General features: G+C 49.0%; 1 protein-coding gene across 1 annotated transcript in view; it reads left to right on the top strand.

Annotated features, from left to right (window-relative positions):
- The first annotated feature begins 865 nt into the window (after positions 1–865).
- The window catches only part of SLC25A43 (solute carrier family 25 member 43), a 44575-nt gene continuing 35603 nt past the window's right edge, over positions 866–9837 (top strand). The window contains exon 1 of the mRNA XM_049643282.1: positions 866–1017. Coding sequence (XP_049499239.1) covers positions 866–1017 — 152 coding nt within the window. The remainder of the gene's footprint in view (positions 1018–9837) is intronic.

The following is a 9837-nucleotide window of genomic DNA, read 5'->3' on the forward strand; positions in this document are numbered from 1 at the left end:
AGTGGTTACAACTGGGATTTTAAAGTTTAACAGCAGATGAAGATCAACCCCAGCAACACCAAAATACATATTCCCAAAGTTATTCATTGTAACATTGCTTTTTTTTTTTTTTTAATGTGTATTCATTTTTGAGAGAGACAGAGGGAGAGCGGGGGAGGGGCAGAGAGAGAGGGAGACACAGAATCCAAAGCAGGTTCCAGGCTCTGGAAGCTGTTAGCACAGAGCCTGATTTGGGGCTCAAAGTCATGAACTGTAAGATAGTGACCTGAGCTGAAGTCAGACGCTTAACTGACTGAGCCACCGAGGCGCCCCTGTAACAGTGTTTATAATTGCAAAATATTGCAATATAAGTATGAAATGTCCATACTTGGGAGTGTGGGTGAATAAACAGATACATCTATACAATAGAATACTATGTGGCCATTAAAAAAAAGTGAGAAAAATGTCTATGAACTGAGTCGGAGTGACTCCTTAGATATAGTGTCCAGTGTAAAAAGCCAAGTGCCAAAGGCTACATCCATAGAATGCTACCCTTTATGTAACAAAAGGAGATATTTTATTTTTTGATTTTTTTAATGTTTATTTTTGAGAGAGAGACAGAGCGTGAGCAGGGGAGGGGCAGAGAGAGAGGGAGACACAGAATCCGAAGCAGGCTCTGGACTCCGAGCTGTCAGCACAGAGCCCGACGCGGGGCTCAAACTCACGGACCGCGAGATCGTGACCTGAGCCGAAGTCGGACGCTCAACCGACTGAGCCATGCAGGTGCCACTAAAGGAGACATTTTCAGACAAATGCCTGTACAGAAATGTTCATGGCCGCTTTATTCATAATAGCCCCAAACTGGAATCAGCCCAAATGTCCACCAATGGACGAGTGGGTAAACCCTGTGGTGGGGCCGCACAACGGAACACGACTCAGCGATAAAAAGAACAAATTACCGAGGAACAACCAGAACAGGGATGAATCGCAGAAGCATCAGGGCCAGTGGAAGAAGCCCGTCCCGAAAGGTTACCGGCTGTACGCTTCCATGTATGTGACGTGCTCAAAAGGCAAAACTAGAAGGCCAGAGAAAAGATCGGCGGCCGCCCAGGACTGGGAATCGGGGAGGCCCTGACGGGAAAGGGGCGGCACAAGAGCATCGCGGGGGCAGAGGGGCAGTGGCTCGGTCGGTTAAGCATCAGACTCTGGGTTTCAGCTCAGGTCACGATCTCAAGGGTTCTCTGCAAACCTTGTAGGATCAAACACTCCCCCTCGCGACCTGTGGGAGGAGTGCCCCCAAATGATTGGAAGCAGCCTCCAAGAGAGAGGACCCTGTCCCAGGTCCTAGACCGCCTCCCTCACAGAAAAGGAAAGGACCCTGTGCCCTCAGGGCAGTTGCCACCTGGGGGCCTGCCAGCTGTCCCACCTTAAGTGTACTGTCACTAACAAAGCTGCTTTCTGCCTTCACTTTGGGCGCCCGGGCTCTAATCCCTTATTGTGTCCCTGCTAAGAGCACAATGCTTTTTGCACTGGGGCGCCTGGGTGGCTCGGTCCCTGAAGCGTCTAACTTCGGCCCCCGTCCCGAGCTCATGGCTCGTGAATCCGAGCCCTGCACTGGGCTCCCTGCTGTCAGCGCAGAGCCCGCTTTGGATCTTCTGCCCCTTGCCTGCTCTCTCTCTCTCTCTCTCAAAAATTAAAAAAAAACAATTTAAAAACAGTGCGTTTTACGCCGACACGGTACTACAGATGTATCACTCTATCAACCTGGACCATCTCTCAGAGTTGTAACCTACCAGCAGCCAAGAAACTAAAAGTATCATGTGACTACCATAAAAAAAAAAAATTGAAATTTGGATTACTGTGGCCTGGTCACGGGAGCTAATTAAATTCCATGAGGTCACAGCATAGTTCCTGATATAGAGCAAGTATTTGTTAAATATTTGTGGAATGAATAAATGAGCGATTGAATGAATGAATGAAAACCTCACCTAGTTTTCACGCGAAGGCCTCCTGCGTCAAATATCATCGAAACTTCTGAAGCGGAGTGGAAGGATGTCCAAGCATCGCCTAAAGTTAAATACCGCGTGCCAAGGGATAAAAATGCCAAAGCCATGGAAGCCACATTTTATAGTGTTTATATTTCACTGCGAAGGTTTTGTTTTTTAATTTTCTTAATGTTTATTTATTTTTGAGAGAGAGAGAGAGACACAGGACGTGAGCAGGGGAGGGTCACAGAAAGGGAGACACAGAATCCGAAGCAGGCTCTGGGCTCTGAGCTGTCAGCACAGAGCCCGCCGTGGGGCTCGAACCCACGAACCGGAAGATCACGACCTGAGCCGAAATCGGATACTCAACTGACTGAGCCACCCAGGCGCCCCCTGAAGTCATTGTTGACACGTCTGCCAAAAAAACTGCCGCGGAAGACAGGGTGACGGTGAGGACTGGGGCTAAAGCCAAGTGTCCCTGTCAAGTATCAGTTCACTTTAGAATGCCAGATGCGGCTATAAACGTAAAATGGCAAATATCCAATTCTGACCAGGCCGAGTATCATCCAGTGCAAATTGAATCCACTGAACTTGTGAATTCAGCTAATCTTCTGCTATTTATCACACATGACCTAGAAACTTTCATGAAGACGTTGTGTTTCGTTCATCTTTGCCCAATCGTACGGCGGAAAAAGAGATTTCCTTCCTCCCTTCCTTTTTTTTTTTCCCTTCCTGTAACTAACGATGGCAGAGGTGACGTGCGTCAACCAGCACTCCGGGCGCGGCGGGGGACACAGCTGTGAACAAGCGACAAGATCCCTGCCCTCGTGAATCTTACACTCTGGTAGGTGAAAACACAGGCAATCAACCGAGAAAGAAAAGTGGCAGATCGGGACAGATGCTATAGGGAGAATTGGAAGGCGGCAAAATGTGGTAGAGTGAACAGGGCCTCCGTGGAATGGGTAGGAAGGCCAGTATTTAGTATTTAGTATTGTTTTATGTCTCATTTCACATGCAACTATTTATATCAAGCAGATTCTAGATCATTTTAAAAGTCTCTTAAATAAAATTATCTTTTTACTTAAGCTCCTAATCATTACTGCTAAATATGCTGCCTTAAAAATTCTTTTTCAGGGGCGCCTGGGTGGCTCGGTCGGTTAAGCGTCCGACTTCGGCTCCGGTCATGATCTCACGGTCCGTGGGTTCAAGCCCCGCGTCGGGTTCTGTGCTGACAGCTCAGAGCCTGCAGCCTGTTTCAGATTCTGTGTCTCCCTCTCTCTGACCCCCCCCCCCCCGTTTCTGCTCTGTTCCTCTTTTTTCAAAAAAAAAAAAAATATAAAAAAAAAAATTAAAAAAAAAAAAAAAAACGAAGAAAGGCCAGCGCTCTGGGGAGGTAACGTTTCGGCTGAGCTTTGAATGAGCCGAAGGAACCAGCTCCTCAAACGTCTGAGGAAAGAACTTTCCAGGCTGAGGGAGCAGCGGCGAGAGCACGTGGTTCTCAAAAGGAACGGCGCTGGCTTCTAGGGGGGGGGCGTTTTGAAAATTGGGGCGGGGGCTGCCTCACCGATTGCGGTGCTCTACTGGCAATCAATGGGCAAAGGCCAGGCCTCTGCGACGCAGGGGAATGTCCTGCCTCCTTCATGACTTCCATAGATCCTACCAGACACTCGTGTTAATAATAATCATCCGAGTTGAGGGCTTAACTCTGCTCAACTCAAAGACGAACCGGCTTTTGCGCGGTTTCCTGTGCATGAAATTTCCCAGGAACACAACTACCACGTAAATGGAAGGTAGGTCGTATTTTGTTGCATTCCGACCTTCACCAAGAGCCTGTCAACATTTTGAAACCAACCCCTCCTGAGGGTAAAGCCAATGTCACAGAAAACACTGTACCGAACGGGAATGCTTCAGAGGAAACTGATGGCAGATGAGAGCATTTTTTTAATTGGTAGAGATTTTTTTGTTGTTGTTAAATTGGCAAAAAGAGCGAGCGAGGGAGGGAAACAGTACTGTGAGGAAGGAAAAATTACCTCTGCCCTCCAGGATTCTTCTAGCTGGAGTAAGAAGCAAATGGACCGGAGACAAATTAACAGGAGAAAATCAAATTTAATTTCAGGGGCACAGGGAATCCACACACACGTAAGATTCCAAAGACAGCCAGGCAGTGCAAAGTCACCCTGAACTAAGGAGGAGGAAGGAGTCTGAGACTACAAAGGGAAGGGATGCTCACAGGAAGAATGAAAAAGAGCGAACGTGGTAAGTAAATATTGACTGGGTCATCCAGAAACAATGGGACACAGGGAAGATTTTGATCAACCAGACCTTGCTGAATTCCTCGCTCTCTACCACACCTACTTCACATTATAATGTAGGTAAATATGGCAATGGCTCCCTTCCTGGAGCACGTCCCCAATCTCATTTCTTTGAGGCAGTTTTGGGGGCAAGGTCAAAATTTCTCCCTGCGTCTTCTGGGCCTGGATTGTTTTCAGCTCGGCATAATCTGCGTGACCAAAGTGGCACGTCTTGGGGGCAGTCGGCCTTGGCCCCTACAACACAAGAGGGCACAGTCAAAACTCAATCTCCCTTGCACCTCTGTTCCCAAGCTTCACGTTTCCCTTCCTTGAGGGAACCTGTTGAATAGCTTTTTGGATGTCTCTCCAGAGGAATTATCTCGCTTTTGTTTAAAAGAAAGGCTGGCATGGGGCGCCTGGGTGGCTCAGGTCATGATCTCCCAGTTCATGAGTTTGAACCCCGTGTCCGGCTCTGTGCTGGCGGTGAGGAGCCGGCTTGGGATTCTCGCTCTCTCCTCTCTCTCTCTGCCCCTCCCCTGCTCGTGCTCTGTCTCTCGATAATAAATAAACACTTAAAAACGAGAAAAAAAGAAAAAAGAAAAGAAAAAAATTCAACTGAGTAAATGTAAAGATCACATTGCCAGCACTCCGTCTAGCAGATAGTAAGGAGCTCCACTGAGCTGCAGGCCGAGGGTTTTAAAGGTGGGGGTGGGTGGGCCGGTATTCTTAGCAAAGAATGCATTGTTTTAGGCAAGGTCACCCCCCTAAGGGGAATGGGAGGGTCCAGCAGCGTTACCTCCAAATGCTGACCAGAAAAGTCCCAGGTTGGTTAAGGACCACATTTCTGGGAGAAGCTGGGAAGCTGCAATTAGCCTGGGTACTAAGTTTTGGTGGGGTTTAACGTAAGCGACTCCATTTTTAACAGAAGGACGGAACAAAGGGAGGGGGAAACCCACATAAAGGAGTATCTGAGCGTGAAAAAAAAATGCAAGGAAAGGTGCACAGATGCCTGCCAAGCTCTTACCCCTGAGCGCCTCGAAGCATGTGCAGGGGGCGCCTAACTCTCTTTAATACACTTCTGTACCGTTTGTCCCAGCTTCTGACAGGTATGTACTACTTCTGTAATTTGCAAAATTCCACAAGGCTAAAGAATAGAAGACAAATTAAGAGAGCAGGCATCAACTAACTTTGGTATAATCATAGCAAGATAGGGGTGCCTGGGTGGCTCGGTCGGTTGAGCGTCCGACTTCGGTTCAGGTCATGATCTCGCGGTTGGTGAGTTCGCGTCCCACGTCAGGCTCTGTGCTGATAGCTCAGAGCCTGAAGCCTGCTTCGGATTCCGTGGGTCCCTTTCTCTCTGCCCGTCCCCCGCTCATATTTTCTCTCTCTCTCTCTCTCTCTCTCAAATAAATAAACATTAAAAAAATTTTTAAAAATCATAGCAAGGTACACTATAATCTGAGAAACATCAGCAAGTCAACTAAAGTAATTTATTGTTTTAAAAAAAAAAAAAAGCCCAAACTAGAGTCACTTGCCCCCCACCTAGGACAGCAAGCCGAGATTTAGTTTCCACCTCTCCCAGGAATATGACTTTCTAACAGTCAACCTGAAATGTTTCCCTCAGCACTTGTCATGTAATCTGCATGATAAACACCCTGCCATTCCCTTCCGGCACTGCCCACCCCTCCAAAGCAGATGTCCTGGCCTACAGCAATCCTTTCTTTTCTTTTGCTATTAACAATCCCAAAGAGGCTCCAGGCTCTAAACTGTCAGCACAGAGCCCTATGCGGGGCTCGAACTCACGAACCGTAAGATCATGACCTGGGCCCAAGTCAAAGGCTTAACCGACTGAGCCCCTCACGCGCCCCAATTTTTATTTTTATTTTATTTATTTTATTTTTTTTTTAATTTTTTTTTAACGTTTATTTATTTTTGAGACAGAGAGAGACACAGCATGAACAGGGGAGGGGCAGAGAGAGAGGGAAACACAGAATTGGAAGCAGGCTCCAGGCTCTGAGCCGTCAGCCCAGAGCCGGACGCGGGGCTCGAACTCGCGGACCGCGAGATGGTGACCTGAGCCGAAGTCGGACGCTTAACCGACGGAGCCACCCAGGCGCCCCTATTTTTATTTTAAAGTAATCTCTACACCCCACGTGGGGCTCGAACTTACAACCACGAGATCAGGAGTCGCACGCTCCACCGACTGAGTCCCGCCTCCTCTTTAAAAAGTAACCATACCTTTTTAACAGAGAATTCTAGTTTCACATCACGTTCCTTTTCCAAAGTTGGGGATCCTTAACCTGCTAGTGCTTCTTCACAGACGTTTCAACAAGGGTGCAACAGAAGCAGTAACGTTAGCTTGAGTCTACAAGGCCCCGTGCACATCCAAGACACCGTCAGAGACCGATTTATGGTTAAGATCAACGCACACCAGGTTGTCAATCCTAGCGAATGAATGGGCCGTGGCAGAGTAAAAAGAAGAACACAGCTCATTGTGTTAGCACCCTATCGCGAAAAGACAGAAGGACAGGCAATACATATTCCTGTTCGTCATGTTACCGTTTAACGCACCTGCAGTAAAAAGAAACATAGACTTTTTTACTTTCTGGGTTAAAATAAACCGTCGGCTGGTGATTTCTCCCAGCTCCCAGCTATGAAAAGTGAAACACTTGTTCCTGCCTCTGGCTCACTGGAGCATCTTATTCGTGCTGGGGACAAAAAGAACAGTGCTGGAGACAAGAGCATGTATGTACCCTGTTGTCAGGACGGGTGCCCTTGTGACGCTCACGCAAGCTGCCTTAAAACAAAATGAAAAACAGGAGCGCCTGGGTGGCTCAGTCGGTTAAGCGTCCGACTTCGGCTCGGGTCATGATCTCACGGCTCGTCGGTTCGAGCCCCGCATCGGGCTCTGTGCTGACAGCTCGGAGCCTGGAGCCTGCTTCGGATTCTGTGTCTCCCCCTCTCTCTGCCCCTCCCCAGCTTGGGCTCTCTCTCGCTTTCAAAAATAAATAAAACATTAAACAAAATGAAAACCAGAGGCACCTGGGTGGCTCAGTCAGTTAGGCGACTAACTCCACGTCAGCTCAGGTCTGGATCTCAGGGTTGTGCGTTTAAGTCCCGCAGTGGGTTCACATGCTGGGCACTGGGCGTGAGGCCTACTTAAAAAAAAATATATATATATATATATATATATATATATATTTATATATATTTAGATGCCTTTTAGAAAAGGTTTCTTTATTGTCTTGTGTGTCAGTAACTCGTAGAAAATAACTGTATGAAGGGCGCCTGGGTGGCTCAGTCAGTTAAGCATCTGATTTGGGCTCAGGGCGTGATCTCACAGTTTGTGGGTTCGAGCCCTGCATCGGGCTCTGTGCTGACAGCTCAGGGGGCCTGGAGCCTGCTTCGGATTCTGTGTGTGTGTGTCTCTCTCTCTCTCTCTCTGCTCCTCTCCTACTCATGCTCTTTCTCTCTCTCAAAAATAAAAAAGAGGGGGGTCCCTGGGTAGCTCAGTCAGTTAAGCATGCGACTTTAGCTCAGGTCATGATCTCACAGTTCATGGGTTCAAGCCCCGCGTTGGGCTCTGTGCTGACAGCTCGGAGCCTGCTTCGGATTGTGTCTCCCCTCTCTCTCTCAAAAATAAACACTAAAAAAAATGTTTTTTAAGAAGTAAAAAGAAGAAAAAAAAGAACGGAATGAGCCTAAAAGCAACTTGTGTACCTGGGATGTTTTACCCTAAGAGACTACTGACTGCCCCTTTCCTTTTCACTGTTATTATCAATGTGGCTTTTTAAAAAGAGGGACAGGGAGAAATTTGGAATTCTTTTTAACTTAAGAAAATTCTTCTTAAAAACAAAAAAAAATTCGTCTTGGGTTCTGGCCAAATCACTCTTAGCCTCCATTCCTTGCCCTCTGAAGCTTACAAAACCACTGAAATGTCCCTATTTGGGGTACACCCTGCAGTCATAGCGGACGTGTAGTGTAGCTATTAGGTGGCATAAGACTGACCTAGATTTGAATCCCGCCTGCCTCCAGCAGCTGTCACCTAGAGCAGGTCAACCTCCCCGTCTCGGTTTCCCCTTCTGCAAAATAATACCTAATCGTAGCACACACAGTGCCTTCGGGGGCGTGGACAGGCTGTCCCAAGATGGACCGCTTCGGCAGGCCAACTCTTTGGAGCTGAGGCAATCGAGACCCCGTGAGCTCAAAAGAAACTTTTGCCCCTCCCTTAACGACACAAAAGAATTTAAATTGAGGGTCTTTTCCTGAATAAGGGCTATTACCAGAGATAAGTTTTGTCTGAGTGACGCATCTGTCTGGCAGGACAAACATCTAATTACCAAACATCTGCTCTTACTGCCCCCGTGAGCTGCATTCCTTTCCTTTCAAGTCCCAGACCCTACCCCCTTCTGAGTTCAGGATGACATAGATCCCTTGTTTTGCCTGTCTTTGGAATTTCCACGTGTGTGTGGTTCCCTGTGTGTACAAAATTAAATTTGATCTTCTATTAATCTGTCTTATGTCAATTTGATTCTTTTGTTTAAGTATACTTATTTCTTTCTGACAGAGAGAGAGAGAGAGAGAGAGAGAGAGCGAGCAAGCACGAGCAGGGAAGGGGCAGAGAATCCCAAGCAGGCTCTACAATGTCAGCCCGAGCTGGACTGGGGGGCGGGGGGCAGGGAGCTCGAACTCAGGAACCGTGAGATCATGACCGGGGCTGAAATCCAGAGTTCGGCGCTAAACGGACTGAGCCACCCAGGCTCCCCTCGGGTCAATTTGATTCTTTATCTAGAAGGACCTTGAAGGGGACAGGAAATTCTTGCTGCCCGGAGGTGCTTACCTGTGTCATTGTTCATTTAATCTTTACAACAACTCCTGGAGGAAGTAACTACAGATCGGGCAACTGAGGCACGGAGAGGTTGGACTTCCCCCAGGTCACACGGCTGGTAAACTGCGGAGCCTAGATGCTAAGGCAGGTTCCAGAGTCCAAACTCTAGCCACCACCACGTACAGCCTCTCCAAAGGAGGGCAGTAAAGGAGGACGTACCTGTTCAAGGATGATTTGAGGATTAAATGAGATCATGTGCGGGAGGGAACCCGATGTTTGACAAGGGCGACGGGTGGCAGCTGTGTGTAATCGGTTTCTTTTCCCCTTGTGCGTTGCGAAACTGGCCCGCCTTCTTCTTGGAGCAGAAAACCAGAGGTCGGAAGGAGGAGAGCCCCGGCCGGGGGAGGAAGCGGCCGAGGTGGAATGTGCAAAGGGGGGGGCGGGGGAGGAGAGGTAAACACGAGAGACGAGGCGGTGGGGGGAGCGCTGAAGACTTAGGAACCAAGAAGTGGGGGCGGCGGGGCCCCGGGAGCGTGGGGACTCTCAACGGCAAACAGAACCGGGCCCTCCGCAGCGCGCGCGGTGCAGGGGCGAGGCCTCAGCCCGGGGCGGCCTCCCCGCCCAGTCCCGGCCCCGAGGCCGGCGCGGGCGAGGACCCGGCTTCCCGTCCCGGCCGCGGCCCGCCCCGTTGCCGGGCGGGGCCCGATCCGCCCGCCGCGCCCGGAGCCGCAGCCCCGCGCCACGCGGTCCCCAC

This window comes from Panthera uncia, chromosome X (assembly GCF_023721935.1).
Source record: "Panthera uncia isolate 11264 chromosome X, Puncia_PCG_1.0, whole genome shotgun sequence".
Classification (NCBI taxonomy): Eukaryota; Metazoa; Chordata; class Mammalia; order Carnivora; family Felidae; genus Panthera; species Panthera uncia.